At 44.2% G+C, this 24099-nt stretch overlaps 2 protein-coding genes across 2 annotated transcripts in view; one reads left to right on the forward strand and one right to left on the reverse strand.

The window, feature by feature from the left end:
* The window catches only part of LOXL2 (lysyl oxidase like 2), an 88925-nt gene extending 71572 nt beyond the window's left edge, over window positions 1-17353 (forward strand). The window contains exons 9-14 of the mRNA XM_054997667.1: window positions 4640-4802; window positions 5853-6096; window positions 10510-10625; window positions 12167-12303; window positions 13569-13680; window positions 14620-17353. Of these exons, the coding sequence (XP_054853642.1) occupies window positions 4640-4802; window positions 5853-6096; window positions 10510-10625; window positions 12167-12303; window positions 13569-13680; window positions 14620-14699 (852 nt within the window). The 3' untranslated portion in view covers window positions 14700-17353. The remainder of the gene's footprint in view (window positions 1-4639; window positions 4803-5852; window positions 6097-10509; window positions 10626-12166; window positions 12304-13568; window positions 13681-14619) is intronic.
* A 76-nt stretch (window positions 17354-17429) lies between these two features.
* The window catches only part of R3HCC1 (R3H domain and coiled-coil containing 1), a 28406-nt gene continuing 21736 nt past the window's right edge, over window positions 17430-24099 (reverse strand). The window contains exons 7-9 of the mRNA XM_054998068.1: window positions 23071-23141; window positions 20070-20165; window positions 17430-18701 (exon numbers count right to left, since the gene is read on the reverse strand). Coding sequence (XP_054854043.1) covers window positions 18553-18701; window positions 20070-20165; window positions 23071-23141 — 316 coding nt within the window. The 3' untranslated portion in view covers window positions 17430-18552. The remainder of the gene's footprint in view (window positions 18702-20069; window positions 20166-23070; window positions 23142-24099) is intronic.

The raw sequence follows: 24099 nt of genomic DNA on the forward strand, positions 1-24099 counted from the left end.
CGGAGTGCAGGGGTAGGAGGTTGTCCACTAAGGCAGGCAACCTGGCCTACCTGCTGTGCATGCATAGAACTCGACTTTAATGTAACAGTCAGCAGAACCTAAAGAAACACATCACCTGGTCATACTTTTCCAGAATGAGGAGCAATGTTTCTTCCTTGACTTTCTTGTTCCCAGGGCATTCTGTAGCTCATTTATCCTGGTTGTTTCCAGTAGCAGCAGCAGAGTTACCAATGTATGCACACCTTAGCCTACCAGTACAAAGTTGAAGCCCTTGGCACTTACGTAGGGGTAGATCTGCCAGGGGGGTGGGATGCAGCCTGCCACTTGTGTCATTTCAAAAAGCAGACTAGGGCCTACCCTGCCAGAAGGTCTACTCATGAGTAAGCATCCCACCCTGGTGTTTCACAGAGTGGGCTGGAGCCATGTCAGTGAATGGAGCTTTTGACAGAGGAAGAGGCCTTCCCAGCCAGCAAATTTATTGCAAACCCTTCTATGGAAGGAAAATCCCCTGTTCCTGACACTCTGTCCAAACATGGTACAGAACATTTGTAGGGAAGGCAACTCTTTTTTTACAAGACACTTGCCTTTCCACAACCATACCTAGAAGTAGTGTGCTAATCGCCAACTGCCCCTGATGCGATACAGATGGCATCAGCTGTTCTTGGGACATTTCCCTGGAAATAAATTGACGCAAACACAAACCTTAATTGTCCAGGCTAGAGGAGGTAGAAAGGGAAGTGCATGGAGTTCATAGGTAGAAATCACCGCTTTAGAGAGCTGGTTTGTTTTCTTGTGCAGCTGCCAGTTTCTTGTTCAAGAGTTGAGGGAAACGGCATCCACTGGACACTGTCCTTTCCCATCTCTCAGCTGTATTGACATAAGCAGGGATGGTGCTGTTTGATGTGGGGCATTTTCCGGTGGCTGGGTGATTTGATATGTTGCACTGAAAAGGCCCTTGTGCCAGTCCCAGCTGCACCCTAGGTTGGAATATACAGCAACTCTGTGTGTAGAACAGGACTCACCCTGTGTGAACAAGCATGTAAGCGGTCCATTGCTAATGGGGCTGATTCGATAGCCTGTTGCAACAGAACGTACAGTTCATTTCCTCTCCAGAAATATGTTCCTCATCTGGATGCTGCCTGTCCATGATCTGAAAGGCAGGCAATTTTTAGTTTCAGGTTGAAAGGGCAATAATCATGCTCATCTTGAGCTCCTCAAGTGCCATCTGTGGGTGCATCTGCATGGCTGTTTTGATCCACCTTGATTTCCAAACCAGTGTTATATTTATCGGCACATGCACGCAGCCTCAAATCACTGACTTTCCAGGATTTCCCCTTATTTGTTCCAGTCTTTCCCAAAACTGGTTTGGTGTGATGTTTCTGTAAATGTTGCATTCCAAGAGCATTTGTGCACTGTGTGAATGTGTATTTTTCAAGGTTCTGTCCACATCAGCACCATAGAAAGTATGCAGTCCTCCCCCCACAAAAATTTTATGTGGATGTTCCACTGCCATTGCATTCATAGCAGCAATGAAAGTTACACAAAGAACCTGCTGTGTGGATACAGACTGTGACACATGTCTAATACAGAATGCAATGCAGAATACAAATCCAATGTAGAAAAAAGCCAAGTTGAGCCTCACATATGAAAATATTCTGAACATGGGGGAGGGGGGGGGTCAAAACAGATGATCCACTGTTTTTGCTTTGCTTTGAATTGTTGAAATAAGCAGTAGTGTAGAGGACTCTCACATTTTGGCTGTGGCCTAGTAATAAAGGGATTAACTTTTCCCCATGCTGTTTTCTCAGCATCATATCCTCCACCCCACCCTAATACCACTGCTGTTTGTCTCTTGGAGGAAACATGCAGGTTGTCAGTATGTTGTCTTTATAACAGGGTAGTGCTTTGTGTTGTTCTTCCAGATGCACAGATGTTGCAAGGGAAGTGTCATTTATTAACCAGGCACTAATGTTATTGTGACAGCACATCTTACTTACAACAAACTGAGCCAATTAATTAATAGATGAGTTGCATTAGATTGGATGGAGATGGGAACAGAACTTGGCCGCCAAGGCTTAAACCCATCCAAAATCCAGGGAGAAATCATATATTAACAGCAAGTTGTACTGTCAGACAACCAGATGGGGAAGAAGGGAGGCCAGGGGGACCGAACTGCCCCTCAAAAAACATCGGTTGCATTTCCCATCCCTGCTTTCCACAGCCCCACCAAACCAACCTTCAAAATGGCTCCACCTTTGATCGCTGCCTCACTGTTGCCTGACGTTCCCAACTCTGTGCTACCCCTTCCACTCACACAGATGTAATTTCAGCATTAAAAGGTTCTTCTTGTGGAGAAGAAAAGGCTAGTTTCGGAATGTTAACCATCAGTGCAATTGCTATTGGGGAGGGGGGCGGTTCTTATTAATCCAAGGGAAATAAGACATCCCATAGGGAACTGGCAGGATCTCTTTGGGGCGGAAGAGCAGGAAGTCGAGAAACATAAGAAACATTAAATCCATGTATTAATTAGAAATCACGGGACAAATCTTTGACAAGAGTTCTTGTTGTTCATGTTAAATAGGCACAGATCCTTCTAAAAGTTTTCCTTACAGTGGTTGCCCTGACCTGGATGGCTCAGGTGAGCCTGATCTTGTCAGATTTCAGAAGCTAAGCAGGATTGACCTTTGTTAGTAATTGGATGGGAGACCGCCAGTGAAGACCAGGGTTGCAGAGGCAGGCAACGGCTAAACCTTCTCTGTTAGTCTCTTGCCATGGAAACCCTACCAGAGATTGCCACCATAAGTCAGCTTTGACTTGACAGCACTCTCTGCCTCCACAGTGGCTTTGTATTTCCTTGCATAGTAGTGGCCAGTCAAATATTTGGGGGCAAGATATCACCCTGATGAAAAGAGTGTTCACTCTCTTCGGTGTTTGGCTCCTGAGTAGTTTGCTGGGAGGTAAAGTGACGGGAATTTCTGTTGCTGTTTATCAAACTGCTGTGCATTTCTGGGACAGGTGCCAGGTCTCAAATTACTCAGCGAGTTCAGGAATATGGCACTTTAATTGTTCATAATTCATTTAATTCCTCTTGGACAAGTGCTGACTCAATTCCAGAAGACCAAGTAGTCCAGGATCAAAATGGGTGGAGCATATGATAAATAGATGCTTTCTATTTATCCTGTAATCCTAAAGACACTTTTCTGGAAGTAAATCGACCGGCTTAGAATTGACTTACTTCTAGAAAAGTGTCTTTAGGATTACAGGATAAATAGAAAGCATCTATTTATCATATGCTCCACCCAGTCTCTCAGAGACTGAAAAGCTCAATTAGATAAGGAATTCCCGATCTGTCTCTTTCCCTTACTTTGTAATGTCTAGATAAAAATAATGCATGATGTGACTTGACTGCACTGTGCATTGCCACACCCCTTGTCCGGCAATCAATGTTGTGAGTTGGGTGGAGTTAGGGTTGCTAACCTCCAGGCATTAGCTGGAATTCTCTTGGAACTACAACAGAGATCAGTACCGCTGGGGGGAAAAGCCCATCCTCCCCAAGTGCCATCCCCAAATATCCAGGACTTTCTCACCTTGGAGATGGCAACCCCAGGTGGGGCAATGCACAGCACAGTGAAAACAGAACCTTGTCTGTCCAATGTCTAGAATAGTCTGGCCAGAACTATGGACTGAGAAGCCCCTGGCTGAAATCTTACCTTTCACACACCATTGTTCTCTCAACCTCACCTTCCCTTCATCTGCAGTGTGGAGATGCCACCTTACCAGGTTGTTGTGAAGCATATTCACCCCATAAAAATCACTTATGTTGTTGTTGTTACTAATTAGACCCAGAGCAAATGGGTGGCTGCAAACAATGTGCAGAGGAGCAAAGAACAGACTAACTAGAGTTTATGCACAAAACCGGAATTTGTTACTTGCATTTGGTAGACTATCCACAGTTCTAAATACAGTCCTAGACAAAGTAAGCATCACTTAATGGTTTTGGCCATGCAGTCTTGATGTGGTGGGCCACTGAAGCGTTAGACTCAAAATTCCTCAGTTTCCCTGCCTGCAGGTGAGCAAAGACCTCTATCTTTAGCACTTTTTCTTGTGCAAAAAAGAGAGTAATTCCTTATATTTGCCTTATGAATGTATTGAATTATTTGTACCCCCACATTCCCTTTTAACATCCCTGAGACAATTTACATCACTATTAAAAACTGTATCAGTCAAAATGAAACTACAGTTTACAAAACACTGAATCACAGCGATCTATATAAGAAAACTAGAGCAGAAAAAAATCTAGAAATAATAGTGTGCTAAAATTAATACATCCAAAAGCCCCAAACTAATCAACTGTAGAAATAACAATGCACTCAATATAGTATGTTAACAACAGTTTAGGAAAGAGAAAACAAAACACATACACACAGCAGTAGCAAAATGTCTAGGGTTCCCAGACCTTGTGAAGCTTTCAGGGTAAGAACTAATTATTTTTTCCCCAAACAATTGTCAGAGGCAGCCCCACATGGATTGTGTCACAGAAATCATTACAGAAACAAAGAGTTTAAAGATTTTTTTCTCTTTTTTTAAAAAAAAATCTGCCCTGAATTCACTCATTATCTCATTTATGTGTCCTTTCTAGGAAACTTGGTATTGGCAGGGAGATGGCAGCACGGATCAAGTTGTCATGAGTGGGGTGAAGTGTTCTGGGACCGAAATGGCTCTGTCACATTGTCGGCATCACGCTCACGTCATCTGTCCCAAGGGTGGGGGGCGCCATGCAGCAGGCGTTTCCTGCACAGAGAGTAAGTTGCAAGACTTCTGTTTTTCATGAAGTTGAGATGGTACCTTAGACAGAGGCTGACCATTTCCTGTGATCATAAGGCCAATTCACATGTGGCCACCATAAGGACTTTGAGTCAGATGAGCACCTGGAGTTCTATGCTGGGAACTTAATTCCCAGGTGCAGGTGGGTCTGATTCAGCTTGGGACCACTGGTCAGTGCACAAGGAAAGGGGGCTTCAGCCTTCCTCCAGCTTAGGCTTACCAAGTTCCCAAGCCCTACCAAGCCTCTTCACTCCAACAGGAGCAAGGAGCTGGGATAGACATCATGATGCTCTACAAATTCACACACCTCTGTGGTAAAAATCATAGAGATGAGTGAATTCCTAGAACATAGTGATGCCACAACATTGATCCCTGTTCTGCTGCCAACCCTAGATCTCAAGAGGCTGCCTGAAACTCTTGAGAGTCCAATCTGCCAGTCAGATGCCTAGCTAGGCGGATCAGGGGGGTGCTTTGGTATAAAGTATTTCATATTGTACTTCTTATTGGATGGGATTCCTGGTATTAATTCCATGTTGTCTATCTTGTTTCCTTGAAAAATTCATCATAGTACACAATGCATAGTACCTTATTATGGCTTAAGCAAACAAACAAAAAGAGCATGAACTGAACTTTTGTGCAGGTTCTCTTCCTCTAAGCTATACTGGCAACCTTCTTGTTCTTCACTCACCATATTCCACATTAATTAATACAGAATGTAAGTCTGAAGTGTAAAAAGAACATGCAACAAACTTCATTTCCCCACAGCAATAATATAAGCTTTGAACTTTAGGTGATCTTCATGGTCATTTTGTGCTATTCCAGGACCTGTTGTATGGCATTACAGCTGAAAGCTATATAAACATGCAAAGTATTGTTCCCCTGCTAGAAAATCATCGGCACGAATTAGAAGCAACTCTAGCAAATGTCACTGTTAAGTGATGCTGACCCCAGACCTGAGCTAAACCCCTGAGCTTTGGTGCAGACAGTATTTAAAGATGTTTGTTTCAGTTTCCTTTTCTTGCCTTCAGCTGCCGCTGACCTTTGTGTCAATGCCAAGGAGGTGGAGTACACATCATACCTCGAAGACCGTCCAATGTACATGCTGCAGTGTGCACTTGAGGAGAACTGCTTGGCTTCCTCAGCTGTCAACACATCTGTTTCCTCCGGTTACAGGAGGCTCATGCGTTTCTCCTCCCAGATCCACAACTTTGGACAGGCCGACTTCCGCCCTAGAAGTGGACGCCATGCCTGGATTTGGCACGAATGCCACAGGCAAGTATTTGGTTTTCCCCTTCACTTTTGCAAATGGTAAAAAAGTAAAGTGGGATCCAGGTGTTAATAATGAAGGGGCATAGTTTTGTAGTGCTAGACAAAGAAGGTTCATTTATTGAGAGTTTACTGAGGTATAAAGCACTACAGCTGCTTGAGTCTTCCAGAAATCTATCCTGGAAAGAAAACAGAGATGCCCTGGAAGTATTACCAACTCTCATTGCATCTGCAAAGTATGATGCAAATATAAGTTTTCTCTGCTGCCCATATTTATGCCTTTCCAAAGGTGAAAAATCACTATACCTCTTGAGCCATTCTACCGACTGCAGCAATGGCGATTAATCAGTCATAAGTAAAAAAAAGCTTTCATAACCCATCTGTTACTACAGATAAGTTTTCAGGTAGAAAATTATGAGAACATGGTAAGCATGGGGTTAGAACCATCTCCTCATGTTATGATGAGGAGAACCTGTATTATTCACAGGCCGTTTCCACACACGTTGAATAATCCACTTTCAATACGCTTTAGTGAACGTTTGTAACTGATTTTCCATGTGTGGAACAAAAAATCCACTTCTAAAGGATAACTAAAGCGTATTGAAAGTGGATTATTCAACGTGTGTGGAAACGGCCACAGTAGCCAGCAGGGGAACTCCACAGAACAGAACCAAGCAGTACCCAGCCACAAGCACAAGATATTCCATTGCTTCAGTTTGCTTCTGTTAAGCTAAGTTGCAGCAATGTCCCTTGCTTCAGTTTGGTTCTGCTGGGATTTATCTGGGATGAGCTCAGCTTGCATTTGGGAGTTTGACTTGGCCATGGAAGCCTTGCCTCAGTGTCTTACTGCTGTGGAAGTCAGCTTTGACTTCTTTCCATAGAAAATGATGAAGAGGGTCTGGGGGCACATTATTCAGGGGCCCGTAGAATTGGCCTCCAGGGTCCAATCTTTCTGAAACTTGAGGGCTCTTTAGGGGACAATCAGGAGTTAGTACCTTGAAAATGTGAAAATGAGTTTTCTTGAAAAATTCCATCCCCAGCTCCCTCAATAGCCCCCAGATAGAATAATAGAGAGTGGCTGGGGAACCTTCTTTGGGGGCCCATAGAATCGGCCCCCGTGGTCCAATCTTCATGAAACTTGGACCGTCAAGAGTAGATTCCCTGCAAATTTTGTGGAGTTTGGATGAAAGATGACCCTCCTCCCCTCTCTGCAAAAAAGGCAGGAACTGCTGTTTCTTAGCTGTCTCTTTTCAGGGAAACAGAAAAGGAATAGCCAAGCCTTGTTTACCAAATGTTACTGAATTAATTCAGTGGCCTGAGTTCAGAATACCAAATCTGAATCAGTATTGCCTATTTTGATCCAGAAAAGCCAAATTTTACTGAATCAGCAAAAATTCAGCTTTTTCCAAATTTCGGACCTGAACTGCACACCTCTAGTCATGACTTTGCCCAAAAGGGCCCTCAGTAGCCAGGTGAGTCCTCTATTTCTTCCCCTACCAGCCAGTTGAGCAGTAGCAGGGGGCACAGACTAGGGGGAATTCCCCACCCTAGTAGGGGCTGGCAATCCTATGCTAAACAATTACCCAATCACTATGTTTGCAATCTTAAGCAAACTATAAGCACAGGGGCTTGGCCAAGGCCCTGGTAAGCTGCCAAACATGGCTGGTGGGCCTCATTCATCTGGGTGGGTCATAAGTTATCCAGGTCTGTCGTAGCTTAATTCCACAGACTACCAAAAACCAGGTCACATCATGGCCTGGTTACAAAGGGCCGTGTTCTCTGGCATTTCCGAACAGCCCATATTGAAGAGAGCCCGCCTGTGGATTTGAACAGGTCTCTGTTTGCACACAAGACGACGGACTCAGTTCCTCTTCAGAATTTCCAGTCTGTAAACACTATAACATAAACACCTATTTGAATGATGCAGACATATTTTAGGAACACAGTCGGACCTGAAGTTCAAGTTTTTTTTGGTTTTTTTGCACTGGAAATAGCCAGAGCAGTCAACTTCAAAGTAAATAGTTTGGAAGCCTCAGAATGCCTCCTTTCCCACTTCCCGCTCCAACAGTCTAACCCTGTTAACTGTGCACTTCTGTTCAGGACACGGAATCAAGAGAAGGGGAGAGGGAAAGCCGCCTAACAGGCAGGTTAAGAGAAAGGAAGGGACACCTGGAAGAAATTTTAATTACAGCGATTCAGAGGCAAATTTTTTGATCTTGTTTTCCTTTAGGAAAAAAAAATGCCTTGTTCCCCACCTTACGTCAACATGTTTTAACAAGAATGCACGCATTGGTATATTAGATGCTGCTGCCTGATCCTCGGCATCAAATGTTTCCTATTAAGCCACATTTATTTTTCCAGATGAAAAAGGGCTAGTTAGCTTGACTTTTCAGTTGCTTAGTTTCCCCTAGTTAAACTGGGATATGTTCTTTTTATGTAGATGTAATCCTATGCTTGTTTCTCAGTATACATACATAGGAGAACAGAAAACCAGGCACTGCTGAGGTGAAGGACTTACTGTATCATTGTCAAGCAAACTGGCACAGTGGGTAGAGATTTGGGCTTAGCTGTGAGTACGAATCCCTGCTCAGCTGTAGGTCAAACCACACGAGACAAAATACTCTTGAATTACACTCGAATTACAAAATACTCTTGAATTACCCGTGTAATTCAAGTGTATTTTGTCTCATGTTCTGAGACCTTAAGTCAATGGAAATGTTGCTGTCTCTTGGACAAGTCCACCTCACATGCTTGTTGAAAGGCACAAAAGCCATGTAGGCTTTTCAGAATAAGGCAGGGATACATTTATGACAAAGAAAATCGATGGGTTGAAATATTCCCAAGACTAGAGCAAGAAGTGAGCAGACATAGACCCGTTGACCTTATGCAACAGAGTGCTCTGCAAGAACTCAATCATCCTTTTGTTTAGGATCCAGTGATGTGGATTCCTGGATACAATCGCTACAGATGTTGTTCATTTTCTGCCTTTACAGTAACATTGCAAATTGGTTTTGTTAGAAAATTCCGACATATTGAGTATATTCTGATCTCTTTAGTGGCTTGCTTGAGAAAAGATGATGGTGATAAATAATTACTTGGGTGAGGAATGGATGACATGGTCTCTAGAGACTGACTACTAGGTTTTGAATAGTGGCTCGACCTTCTCAGCAACCCTGCTGGAAAGCTTCGACATTCCAGCAGATCAAGTTTTGTTCTTATTCTGGTCATGGTTGTTGCCAGCACATCATAGTCTGCGGCAAGCATGGGCAGCAGCCAAGGGAGAGAGAGGTGCCTGCAGTTGGTTTCCAAACCACCTTAACAAAAAACAAGATTGCCTGATCGAATGCACTGCATAATTAACTTGTGAAACTTTTGGACAAGGGATTTCTGCCTCAGAATTTTTAATTGGATATATTTTATATAAAGCTAATAGATAAAAACATGTGAAGGCCACTTGTTTGGATTACTTTTAAAAGAGATTGGATAAATATCCATAGGGGATCGGTCCGTCATCATGGTTAAAAGAAATAATCATGTTCAGAAACAGCGTACCTCTGAACACCAAGTGCTGGGGGAGGATCGCTTGCCCACTCTCCCATGCCTTCCAATAGAGTTGCCAACCCAGAGACTAGGGGAGACAGAAACCTGGCGAAACAGGGAAATCCAGCTGTGTAGGAAGTGAGGTCATGACATTGTGGAAAACTAGGATTTCCTCAAAACTCTATAGTAAAAATGACTTTATGATTGATATGTTCCCCCTACACTGCTCTTCTGTTTCTCACCCTCTAACTGGGCCCTGGCAAATAACATCTTTTACACTAGCCCAGCCCGCTTATCATGGCACAGTAGTCACCCATGTCTTCCTGTGGACCCTTGCCCACCTCCAACCAGTGTCTTAGAGACCACATACTTAAATTAACTTTTGTGCTCAAGTTTATTTTCACAATGCTACCCAAGTTAAAATGGAAAGATACATTTGCTTTTTCCCTTTGTGTATATTTAATTTTCTCCGTAGAAAGCAATATGAGTAGTCGAAGGTTGCCAGCCCAGCACAGGCAACAGGCATGAAGTTTAGGGGGATGCGGACATGCTAGTAGACATCGCTCCAATGCTGCAATGTCACTTTCAGCATGACCCTGGAAGTGGTGTCATCACATCAGGGTGACTCTAGGGTTACCCCGAAACACCCTCTCTGTATCATAACAACGTCTATCCCCACCCCACCCCCAGGCTGTTGGCAGCCCCAGCGCAGTCTTCCTAAGCAACCATGTTCAAGAGAGAACTGTAAGTGGTGATGTGGGTTTTCACTGCATCTGGGTAACATCATTGTGGAGTTCTTTTGTTTTGTTTTGTTTTGAAAAAGGCAACCTGCTGGCTGCTATCCTTAATCAAGACATTGGCTTCTCTTCTGTCTCACAGGCATTACCACAGCATGGAGGTGTTCACACATTACGATCTGCTGGATCTCAATGGCACCAAAGTGGCTGAAGGAAACAAGGCTAGCTTTTGCTTGGAAGACAGTGACTGCGCACCAGGTATGTACATTTCTATGTGGCCCACGGGTTGGGAAATTAAATAAGTTTTGCAAGGGATCTGTTTTACTGCTGTCAGGTTTTGCACCAGTGTAGCAAAATACATGGAAGAGGCAAAATCCGAAGTGCACCGAATTCTTTATACTACACGATGTAGCATCAGGGCATTTGAAGGATCCAGTTCTCCCATAGGAATCTGCCTATGAGCCCTCCCCTTGCCGAGCACTCTCTCCTCATTGCCTCCCACCAGGGCCTAAGCTCTGCGAAAGGGAAGGGAGGCACATTCATTGTCACTCCTGACTCCCCGTGCCTGGAAGTCAGAGGAACCCCTTAACTCCCAGTAAACCCTGGCAAGACCGCCAGTTACCCTCTCCGGGTTTCCAAGGGTAGGATACTTACAAGTAAAGCAACGAAGTCTGGAAATAGAAGTACTTTATTTAACAATTTAATTCAGTAATCAAGAAAAATCAATTCCATGCAAGTCTCAGTAATTTGGAAGCATAAAGCAATAAAAATAACTTCGCTAGATGTTACATCTATTACCTGGAGCTTGGTCCATAACTCTAGCCACTACACACCATTGGCTCTCAATCAATTGGGATTGATTATGATTGGGAGTAATTATAAATATAAATTATTTATAAGTATAAATAAGTATCTGAAAGAGGGAGCTTTGTCTCTCAAAAGCTTAGACCCTGAAAATCTTGTAGGTTTCTAAGGTGCTACTGGAGTTGCTGCTAGAAATAGGGAGTGATTAAGATTGAGGGGGGGAAGCACAGGGGAACAAGTCAATCTCACCTGCTACACCGCAGGCCTAATCCAGATAAGAACCCTGTAAGACGCAATTCTAAGTTTTTAAAAAATAGTCGAGGGGGAGTGATCCAGTACGTGAGGGCTGTGTTCTGTGTATAACCGGTAGAGTTGCAGAGGCACATCTGAAAGCCCAGTCACATTGCAATGCTGGTCTGGGCCCATTGAACTGGGTGGCTACATTTGACCTGATTTTAGGATTGTATGTCACCCATCTAGAGCCTCTTCATACCTGGTAACTAGTTGCATGCAATGAGAAGTCTCAAGCTCTTTGCACAGAACAAAGGAGCAAGAATAGCTCTTTTTATTTTTATTACTATTTTTTTAACATTCAATATATGTATCGCTGTTTAGGACAACTTAACGCCCCATTCAGAGTAGTTTACAAAGTATGTTACTATTATCCCCACAACGATCACTCTGTGAGGTGGGTGGAGCTGAGAGAGCTCCAAGAGAGCTGTGACTGACCCAAGGTCACCCAGCTGGTTTCAAGTGGAGGAGTGGGGAATCAAACCTGGAGTGGGGAATCAAACTCCTTGCAAAGGTGGCAAAAGAGATGTGTGATGCCAGCTAACCTGGGAGATAATGGAGCTTGATAAATATTTGAAGAAGCCCAGCTACAACTATTGTGCATGGACGATTGCAGTTATTACAAACTGCCAAAGTCTTTTTTTAAGGGGTCCTACATCTTACGTGGGGGTTGATGCTTCCTTTGCATCTGCATCCTTTCTTAGGCTTCCAGAGGCAGTATGGATGTGCCAATTTTGGTGAGCAGGGAATAACCGTTGGGTGCTATGATGTGTACCGGCATGATATTGACTGCCAGTGGATTGATGTTACGGATGTCAAACCAGGAGACTACATATTCGAGGTTTGTTGTGATTCATCAAGAATGGCTGAATGGCACCTGCAATGATCGTAGGTAATGATCCCCAGGGTTGCCAGTTGCCTGGAAAAAAAATGCCACATCCCTTTAACAGAGATTTAATAAGATGTTAATTACCAGGGAATGATGTTGACCACCATGCTATGAAAAGCTTCAGCTACTAATTTCCTCACATTAAGCCTCTATTAAAGGGACAGGGCTTTTTTTCTCTGAGTCTGCAGGCAACACTAGCAATCCCCAGCCTGGGGTCCGTGGGCACTGCTGTGTTCCCTGTCACCCACTTTTTTCTTCCCCCAAACAATGTATCAAGGGGTGGTTCAGAAGAATCCAGGAGGCAGCAGCTTTGTGTCTGCAGAAAGCACTAATTCAGAAACAAGCACCTTCATCAGAGGAGGATACTTGACTGACGATTACTCAAATGTTTGTGACTGGCCTCAAATGCCCCTGGCAGCCGTTTTGTAATTGGCTGCCCTCTACATGGCAGTCATTTTGTGGTGGGGAACCCACTAAGGGTTCTCAAAATTCCACAAGGGCCCACATGCCAAACAAGGTTGGCCCTCTTGTTTTAGAGAACTGAAAAATAAGGTCCAGTACATACCATCAGTTGAACCAATTGGTAAAGCTTTTATATGGGGCTGCAAATGAGAAGGGTGCACATTTGAATGCCCCCCTCCATACCCTATAAAGCACTTGACCTTGAGAAGTGGCCAATAGATTGCTTCTTTACAGAACAGGCCATAATCTGTACACATCAGCGATTTAAAGAATCTTTTCACCATGGCACCGTGAAAGGTCAAAAATTCTACCTATAGTCAAATTAAATTTCAAGCTCTAAAAACAATTGAACATACTCAGCACTTTTACAGTTTTGTCAAATCAATACAAATCCGAACCACAAAGCAATTCAGAGAATAATAGCAAATAAACCGAGGAAGAGAGACCCCAGCACCATCAGAAATATAATTTAGCACAACCAAATGTCTAAACAGTTATTTGCAGAATATTTTCTAGGGCAAAAATCCCAGTTCTGGAACTGGGAGTCAGGTTGCCTTGAATCTGACCGAGGAAAGAGGGGAGGCTGGAGTCCAGACCTGCATCTCCTCTAGAAAACAGTTGTTTACATGGAGAACAAGTTCTCCTTGTTACAGTTAGTTCTTGGATCAGACTTTTTACACCCAGCAAACTTAAATGCAGCATCTTAATCTGTATGTTTAGATGCTACTAAAGCCTCTCTGCCAATTCTTTCCTAGATCCATGTCAATCCAACCAAGGAAGTTGCGGAGACTGATTTTTCCAACAACCTCATGAAATGCCAATGCAGGTTAAGCGATCAACGTGTCTGGATGTTCAACTGCCACACAGGTGAGTAGAGAAAAGGCTGAAAAGGTGTGCATCGTATCAGGCTAGTACAGAAGTACCTGAAAAGGATGCTTCAGGAATATGGAAGCCCTGTAGAAAGGTAATCAAGCTGCTAATCACATGGACACATGAAACTTTATGCCGAGTCAGAACATTATACCGAGTCAGATCATTGGATTTGTCTAGTTTGACATATGTCTGTTCTGACTTGCAGCTGCTATCTAGGCAGATATCGGAGGTCCAGCATCTGAGGTCCTCCACCCTGTGTCAGACATAACACATGCGCACATGAGGTGTGAGTTCTGATCAGTTTCTGTGTTGTTAAGATCAGGACCACGGTGCATATGGAGAAGGTGCTTCAGCCTTCCCCCCCCCCTTTGTCACCCTGAAACAGTTGCAGAGGAGACCCTTCTTGGGCCCATTGAGGAAATCAATGTGTATCCCAGGGAACAGGTGGGTTTCCCCAAGTACCACCACTACCACCCAGGACTGCTTTAGACAGGTGAAATGGTGCAAGGAGGAAGCCTCTTTTTCCACCTGCACCACAGTGATGATCTTCATTGGGCAGCGGGAATTGAGAACTCGCATCTCACATAGGATTGTGTGACATCTGACACAGCATGGGGACTCCACACCCCCAATCCATGTCTTCTGTAATGTGTGAAGAGGAAGATGGAAATGCCTGAACCAGCTTGCAACCTTGTTGCTGCCCAACCACCCCTGACCTTATTGAAAAACAAAGCTGCTTTAGACTATAGTTCTGTCTAGCACAGTGTTGTCTCCTCTGGCTGTCAGCAGCCCTCCAAAGTCTCTGGCAGAGAAAGGCCTTCCCAGCACACACTTCCTGAGATAAGGCAGGGTTCGAGCCTGGGACACGAGCATGCAAAACATGGGCTGTAGCACTGAGCCACACCTTGTCTTTCCATTTTCTCCCCTCCACAGCCGACTCTTTCAGCGAAGCAATAGAACAGAAGTTTGATCACTTCAATGGACTTATGACCAACCTGGTGCCCACTCGATAAAGAGAAACCCTTCACGTCAGCCGCCATTATTTAAGGAAGAAGGAATACCTTTTCCCACAATTTCCCTAACCACTGCACCGAAGCCTAAAGTACTCCAACAACCAACCAAGAACTTTCAAATAAGCTTTGTAAGTTATTTCCAGAGGTGTCCTCCGTACCTACTTTACGGTGTTCAGCTGCAGAACGGGGTTGGTTCTTGTTTCACATCCATTCCATCAGAAGGAAGGTTTTGCACTAAGCTGTCAAGTTTCCCCCAAGAACTTGTTTCCCCTTGGTGTACACCCTAATTTATTCACTAGGAATTGTGTGCAAACTCTCACGTTGTATCTGTTCAACAAAAGATGGCAATACCCACCCAATAGCCCACATCAGGAAGCCAGATGCTGGCAATTTGTAAGGGGATTTCTCTCACACAGCAGCTGTCTTTATGTTCCATCTCACAAAGATTTGAAAAATCAACTCTATACCACTGATGCAGAACAGACATTTCTGCAGAATTCTTTTGCCGTACGGAGGTCTCAAGAACACTGTGTCTTAATTTCTTGTACTGGTCAGCCACCGGTCTCTTGGCCCCATCCCTTCTCCAAGAGTGTGTTCGACAGCTGGTTTCGATGCACTACGGCGTGAAACATCTCTCAAGTTATTCCTTACATTTTGGTTTTGGGTGCCACTAGACTGTGAATTGTTCTTCACCCATTAAGCTGTTCATCTGCCTGCCTTGGACTTTTATTCCCCAGTACTCCTATCTGTGCCCATCTTCTCTTCCCCATCCATAGGAAACATGGCCTATGAACATCTCGTCAACAAATGTCCTCTCCAAAGTAGGTAATTTATTGGCCCTTTGCCATCAGGGCCCTTCTGGTGATATGATTTCCCCCCCCCCTTCCTTTTTGCATACATTGGTAAAAACATAATGGTGCTAAGTCTCTGTGCCTCTCTTCACTTAAGGTCATGCATTCATAGAATTGCAGAGGCACACATACATATACACCTACTTGAATAAACCATATTTTTGGTGCAGGAAGACAGAGTGGGTGCTTTTTGTAAACTTCCAGCAAACGTAACTAGGTTGGTTGTAGCCTTGAAGCCAGAAATTCAGAGAGCAGAATTACTTTAGAATTGCCTCGTTGGATCAGGTCGAGATCCGTCTAGTCCCAAAGCAGCCATCCGGCTGATTCTAGATGCCCAGAAAAACAGGTCATAAAGGTGATCACCTCACTCCCAGCCCTGCGTTTGTTCTCAATACGAGGCAGAGGCCGGTTGACTCTGTGCACAGGGGTTCTGTTACCTTAGCTACTACCCACTGATACACCTTGCTTCTAATCCTATTTGTTTTGCTGGTGTCGGTGAAGGGACTGAAAAGGGACTCTTCAAGCCTAGACAGAGCGAACAAATATTGTTTTAGGCTTTCCCATGTTTTCCACAGAAACCCTTGCTTGCCATCTCCTGCAATGCGTGAAAGCCTTCCCCAGTTGAAGGAGCAGACACACACACACACCAAACTACTAGCCAGGTTGCACTGTGTGTTGCAAAGCTTAACTGGAGGGGGAGTCATACCTCCTCAGTCAGCACATTTCTCAAAGCAACCTAGCATCTTCCCTCCTCCATTCTTATCTGTGAAATAGGGCCAAGAATGACCAAGGAAGGGAGTTTAGACATGAAGAGAAACAGAATAAAGTACACTGCATGGCTAAATACTGTGTGAATAATTAGAAATTACACTTAGCAGCTGTGATTTGCAGAAATGGACAAATAATCTCCCAGTTATGTTTTTTGGTCATACATAACCTACCTCACAGGGGTGTTGTGAGGCTAGCAGCCAATTCAGATAACCATGTTTGGACAGGCTGTTATTCCAGCTGGGGGAGGTAATCAAACTTCTGTCCCAGGAACGCAAACTAGCACCTTTGTATGTTGCCCCCAGTCCATGCCGGAGCACCACACACACCAGCTTGTGTTACTGGTGGTGAACACATCAAAATGACAGAAGAGGGACCTAGCTTAGCAGTGGTAAGTCTCCAAAGGCTCTACTGCAGCTGGGCTGGGCAGCATCACTTTGCGCACAAGAATGGCTCCAGCGCATGACAACGGCCATTGCATTTCTCATCATCTTTTCAGCCACTCCGCCCCTTTGGCACCAGTGGAGATGAAACCTGATGGTTAAAGGTAGGGCTTTTGTCTGACACCGGGTAAGGGCTCAAGCAACTCATGCAAACAAGTCTCAGTTACTGGTGTTTTTCTGCAGTCACAGTAGTAAAGTATCACTGGCTGGAAGCTGCCATGCCACCCGCTCTTTTCATGAGACCCACCTTGCTAGATGATATAGGGAAACAGCTCCATTGCAGTGGGCCCGGCTGCAAAACAAGGAGGAGGCAAAGCCTCACGTTTTCAGCCCATAAGCTATTTAAGCCCATTTGCCCCTGCCCACACACTAATATCAGGAATAAAAATCTAAGTAACTCAATTTACATCAAGAGTAACTCAAGTAACTCTAAGTAACTCAATTTACATCAAGAGTAACTCAAGTAACTCTAAGTAACTCAATTTAAATCAAGACTGCCCTGCTACTTCCAGACTGGGGATTCACAGGGGCCATAAGGAAGTTTACCCTTGAAAAGCGCAACAGTGTAAGAGTTCAGCAAAATGTATTTGTGCAGTGTAAAATGAAAATTATGTTAAATACGCACTGGCCAAAGAGGATTCCAAAAACCACTCTACATCCACAGCTGATTAAATTGTGATAAGTTTTATTTTAAATTGAAACAAAAAACTTTACAAACATCAGTAAAGAAGATAGTTGAGTCCTGCAAATGTGTCATTGTGTATATATATGTGCATGTGTGCCTGTCTCTTGCTCTTTGTTACTGGTTTCTAATTTCATTTCAGGCTTCATCCAACATTAGAACCAAGTCCTTGTGTTTGTTGGTGACTTTGTATCATATGTGCAATCGGAGCTCTGAGCCACCCAGATGCGCACCAGCTCTTTCCTGTGCCCATGGAGTTGCTACTGGCTGTGTTGTAAATGTTGTGTTACTTATGTGGCTACGTTTAAGTTTCACAACAGAGCTAACAGCAGTTCCAAGGGGCAGTTTGCTGACACAGAAACAGCAGAGGGGATGGGAGACTAAAGCAGCTTCTCCATATGTGCAGTTGTCACAAACAGAAAAGGGCCAGTGTGTCAATGAAAATTGGAGGGGGCACTATTCTTCTCTGGCATGCTGTTTTTCTCCTCCCTGCTCTTCAGGGGCCAGATCTTCATTTCCAACCCAAAACAAATCTGGAACCTAGGCTGGGAGAAAAGCAGGCATGGAAGCTTCAGAACCCCCCACCCAATGGCATGCACACTCTCTTTGCCAAAAGAGCAGCAGTGGAGCAGTTTTGGGGATAGGAGATGGAGCCGAAAACATCCCTCTCTTAACAGACAACGGAACAAGGAATGTCTACCAAACTCAGAATGAAAAACACCCGTTCTAGAACTTGGTAACTTTTCAAAGCACAAGTGATCAGCCAAGACACACACACACACACACACACACACACACACAGGCTGCTTAGGCAATGTTTTAAACATCCAGACTCCAAAGAGAAAGCCCTTTCACAGCACTACAGTGCCCTCTTGTGGTCCCCGTTACAGCTGAGCTTACTTCCCTCAAAGCAATGAGGAAATAATGACTTCCTACCATTAAAAGCTCATCAGTTTCTTTCCTGTTTCCAAGACAGCCAACTATCACCATCTCTCCTTACTGCAACAACAACAACAACAACAAAAATCACAAGGAGGACTACCATCAGACTACACAGTTTTAATAGCACACCCAAAACCATCACCCCAAGCCACTCGGGATAATCCACTTTATTCCGGCAGGCTGACGTTTTCTGGCTCCAGCACTTCTTGGCCTGAGCATCGCTGGCTTTTATGCAGTAATCCCAGAGCCCTGGTCACCAGCCTTCTAGCCACCGCTGTGTCCGTCTGGGGCCTCTCTTTGGCTAGCTGAAGGAGTTCTAAGTACAAGGGAAGAGAAGCAGAGACTGAATAGGGGGAGAGAATCGATATGGTGGCATTCAAACTGACCTGAAGTCTTCAGCAAGATTCTGAGCCAGTTCAAAACCCTTTCTACCATACTGGTAAGGCCTGTCCCTACGTCAGGATGACGTGGCAGAATACCAATGCAGGCGCTTTCTTTAAAGCTCCTTCATGGGTCTTTTTAAAAACTTTCCGCTAGAAAAAGTTCTTTTTAAAAAAGCTTAAGCAAGAATTTCCCACTAAGAGCCCGGATATACATTACAGAGTCTGGCATACAGATGGCTTGACTTGTTTGGGGCATTTAAGTCTCCTCAGGGTAGAAAAAGGGATTGTAGGGTCTTTTCACACAAGTTTTCCCACAGTTTGGGTGCTAAATGGCAGCAATTTCTCTCTCAGCTTCCCACTTCCTTGTTTTCTACTTGTCTTTCTTTGTGCTTTCTCAAATCAGCTCAAAGGTGGCTTCAGAAAGCACAGAGAAACAAGAAGGAAAACACAGAAAGATGACAAACAAAACCCCATCACAAACAAGCTCAGAGGAAAAAACGCTGCAGTTCAGCACCCAAAGCGTGAGAAAATGTCTATGTGAAAAGACCCACTGGAGAGAAGCAGGAGCCCCTGGCCACCTTTTCTCCACCCACCAGTCTGTCCCCTAACAGTTGGAGGTGGAGCAGGAGGGACAGTTGGGAAGAAGCAAGGACCATTAGCTGCTGAAGAAGAAAAGAGAACCTCGTATTAAAAGGGACAATGGGAAAGGTGTCCAGGGGCTCCAGTTTGCCTGTACATTTATTTGCCTATGGTGATCCCATCCAGGGATCTGCCTCGTTCCAGGAGTGCTTCAGAATTCAACAGTCAGCCCCTGATTATGAACTATAATAATGAACTAGTTGGGTTTTTAAAAAAACCAATTCAAAATTATGATCTCCCAGCGGCAGGGTAAAGTAGCACAATGTGGAATTCTGAGGGCCCATCAGTACCGTAACCAGCCAGTGGGCAACTCCATTTGAGAGAAACAGTGCCAGACTTTTGAGGGACCAATCTCAAATCCTTTGTCTTGCTGAGCTCTCAAGCTCGACCCTTCACCAAGTCTTTACATCTGGGTAGCACGAAATGCGTTTTGAAGATGCCAGTGATAACCAGATATACCCAAATTGATACCTGGAATCAATCTGTATTTTCAGAGGGCCTGATTTTCCCTTGCTCTCACCAACAAACCTCCTACTTGAGTAGAAAATCCACCCCCACCCCCCAAGAAGTAAGGTGCCAGCTCATGATCCAGTGATTCCAAAAGAGCAGTCACGTTACATTCAGTCACAACTAGCTTCAAAAATAAATGTCCCATCACTTACTTGGCCGCTGAAGTGCCTTGATTTTTGACTGTCTTGTACCATAGATTAGAGGACGGATCTTTAAGGATGCATAACTCTGTTCCATCGCTTGTGATGCTGCCAAGAAAACATATAATTAGTAGGATGCAATTTTTAATAAATATGCACTCCATAGATGGCTTCAGCAAGTCACTGTGAGCCTAGACACACTCATGGCACTGATGCCAAGTAAAAGGAAATTGTAATTGGCCCCAATCCCTTCATGTGTCATTTCTTCATCTTTCCAAACAAACCCTCCCAGCAGCATCCCAACAATACCTACAGTTCCAAAGTGAGAAACTCAATTGTTTCAGTGCCAAACAAAAAAGAAATAAAATACATGCAATCATTTGGCCCCAGTTATTGTAGAAAGAATCCAAGAGGGCTATTGCAAGGAAGACAGCCTCCATCTAGGAAGCATTTCTGTTCTGAAGAACTCACATTTCCCCATCACCACTTTGGGTCTTTTTGAGAGAAAAAAAAGCAGGCTACAAAATATTTAAAGTAAATAAATAGAACTGAAACCAGTAATATGTTATTGTTGGGTAAATGTGATTTCTGGCCCCAGTGAGCATTTCAGTTTCAATTATCAAACATTATGTGGACTATGGTTAATTAAGATAACAAGCACTTATTGGCCAGTGCCCGTGCCATCACTGTAAAATGAAACATGGCTGGATACAACAGAACATATGAGAGTTGACAAGTGGTATGAGAGGTGCATCATTTCCCACTGCACATGCGCCCTACAGACACACACATTTTGTCATATAGTTTATGCAGATTTCAGAGCACTATCAAAGCAGCAAGTGGAGATGTTAGTAGGACGAATGCATGAACCACAGGCAACAGTGTCTCTATCATAGCTTCTTTCAGTGAGATAAAATAGAGGCATTGTTTACCATAATGTGTATGAGCTCATCTCTCTCTATGCACACATGGAACTGCCTGTAAAGAGTCAGATCATTAGTCCATTCAGCCCAGTACTGTCTAGTCTGATTGGCAGTGACTTTCCAAGTATGAAGGTCTTTCCAAGTATTCTACCAAAGATAAATAAATATAGAGATACTGATGTAACACAGATACAGTGAAAACCCAAGGAGTTCAACTAAAAACGCATGGTTTATACATACAGGTTTGTCACCATCCAACAGAATATCTACAGCTTGTTCCCAGCAGAACACCTGGTTACACATGCAAAATCAGGATTCAAGCCCATAGCAAGTCTTGAACAGATGACTTGAGGGACTGAACCTCACTATTATGACAGTTCACAGGTTCTGCAGTCCCAATTAGTTGGATAAAGGGTAGAGCCCAAGAGCACGATTCTGGGGGAGGCATCGTGGGTGACCACAGAAGGGGCAGCTGCAAAAGTTGTGCTTTCTCACCCACCTCACAGGATGTTTTGTTGCAGGGATAATAACATATTTTGTAAACCGCTCTGAGTGGGCATTAAGTTGTCCTGAAGGACAACTTAAATCGAATGTTGTTGTAGTCAGCAGAAATCCTTGCACCTGTAGAAACGCTGCACTGGATCCAACACAATGAGGGTCTAATCAGAACAACGAACTAGTGTAGTGTAGTTAGACTAGGATTTGGGCAACACAGGTTCAAAAGACCTCTCAGCCGTGGTGCTCACCACGTGACATCGGGCCAATCACACACACTCTGCCTAACCTTCCTCACAGGGCTGTTGTGAGAAATAAGATGCAGGAGAGGAGGACGATGTAAGTTGCTTTGGGTCTCCACCGGGAAGAAAGATGAGGTATAAATGAAGCAACTGAACAAAATTTTCACAAACTATGTATTATAAACTGCAAGATGCTGTGGATTAAGCACAAGGGTGGATATTTCCATCCCAGTCCACTCGAGCAGCTCCCTCGCCCCTCAGCAAACAGAAAGCCAAATCAGGCCAACTTGATAAGTCACTTCTTAGAATGTGGCCGAGAGATGCACTTGCCTGTTGAAGGGGAGAACAATTTGGAAATGCCGCTTCACTCCAAATCGCCCCACCTTTTCTCCCCTTCAACTCTCAACTGTCCACATGAAGCTGCCTTATAGCGAACCAGACCCTCGGTCCATCAGGGTCAGCACTGTCTATTCAGACCAGCAGCAGCGCTCCAGGGGCTCAGGCAGAGGTCTTTCACATTACCTTCCGGCTGTTCCTCTTAACTGCAGATGCCGGGAATTGAACCTGGGACCTTCTGCATGCCAAGCACATGCTCTACCCCTGAGACATAGCCCTCTGCTCCTAACATTTGGTTGTCCTGGAGCATCTTTACAATGCAGTCCTAAGAAGGGTTACGAAGCTCAATGATTTCAATGGGCTTAGACTGGAGCAACTTTTCTTTGAATTGCACTTTGTCCTTCCAAGGTTTCTAGTTACTTTATAAAATCATTTTTTTCTCCATATGTGAAGAGTCCCCAAGTAGGTAAATTCCCCTTCCTTGTTTTGCTGGTTTCATGTGGTGGCTGGCCCCTGTGCCACTGCCTATCCAACAGAAAGATACCAGCAGGTGTATGAATGTGTAACATTCAAACTTCCTGCATCTGATGAAGTGGGCTGCAGCCCTCTAACAGCATACACCCTCCTAAACCCTCCAACTTCAATGGACTTAGAAGGGTTAACTGTTTGGGATTGCACTATTAAAACTCATGCGGTGATAACTCTGTTTGTTATTTCCCCTTCTCTCTATTTGCAGCAGTTCTCCCTGCTCCCAAATTCTTAAAAAAAAAATTAGCCACAAATGGAAAGAAAAACAACGGCTGGAATCCATGGCTTTATATTTGTGGGGAACATTCAGAATTCTCAGTGCAGAGAGGTCTGCAGTGGTAAATATAATGTGCTCTTACAAACACAACACAGACTGGGAAAAGATGGGGAAAGCCCGAGATACTACTCAGTGGGCAAGCATCGTTGGCAGGGTGATGGTCACTCATGCAAAAAAATAAGATAGAAGGAAACAGACTTGTGCCACATTACCTGCCACCAAACTGGAAAAAATGCCAAGGGCATGAGTGTCATCAACCCACTGCACTTTAAAGCCACTCTCTCTGCAAACAAACAAAAAAAGATAGAAGGATCACAGTTGTTATCAGAAATTAAATTGCCCCTGGCCAGCCTCACAAAAATAAACATTTCCCATGAAGGCAGTTTCAAGCACCATTGCTTTCAATGGGGCAGACACAACAAACTTTAGCTAAAACTGGGCCATTGCTGGCCACAATGACTGAAACACATTTTATGTTCTCAAAAAGAGCCTATTCATTTGATATTAAAGGACAAGCGAAGTCTTGGGGCAAAGCTGCAAGATCAAAACATGCAGCTGGCCCAGCAATCAAAGCAGTGAGGCAAATCACAGCAACTGTATAGTTACTAATTATATGCTGGGAGTCAGGACTCACCCCCCACCCCATATTTCCCTCCCCTCGGTATTCCCTCTTTCTTTTCCCCTGGCAACCCCACAACCTCTCTCTTCTCTCCCCACTCCCCTTCCTTTTCTGCACCTCTCCCTTTCAACTTTACCTCCTCTTTCCCACTTGTTGGGTTTCTTCTTTTCTCTCCCTCTCATCTTTTACCTTTTCAATTCCCACCCCCCCATCACTAACCTAGGCATGAAAGCTTCCAGTGTTGTCTCAGGTTGCCAAGCAACCCTCAAAATAGCCTGTGAAATCTCACAGCGTAGTCGTGTGAGATCTCAGTCCACATCCTTTAAAAAGTGCAGGCTCCACTATCCTGCCTATATTTCACATTTTCCTGAAAACCTCCATCTGTTCAGAATTAAGATACACTAAAAGATTTACTATCCAGCACTTACAGAGAACAAAGGGTGCCCGTTAATTAAATGTGCTGGATCCTCCATCTTATTGTTCTGTCCACTAGAATCTGCCCCCCCCCCACACACGTTTGGTGGGACCCTTCCGCTTGTCCCCAAGCTGTCCTATGCAGCAAGCAGACAAGCAAACCAGCTGCCCATGAGACCTCAAAGCAGGCTGACAAGGAAAGAGACAC

This window comes from Eublepharis macularius, chromosome 14 (genome assembly GCF_028583425.1).
Source record: "Eublepharis macularius isolate TG4126 chromosome 14, MPM_Emac_v1.0, whole genome shotgun sequence".
Taxonomy (NCBI): Eukaryota; Metazoa; Chordata; class Lepidosauria; order Squamata; family Eublepharidae; genus Eublepharis; species Eublepharis macularius.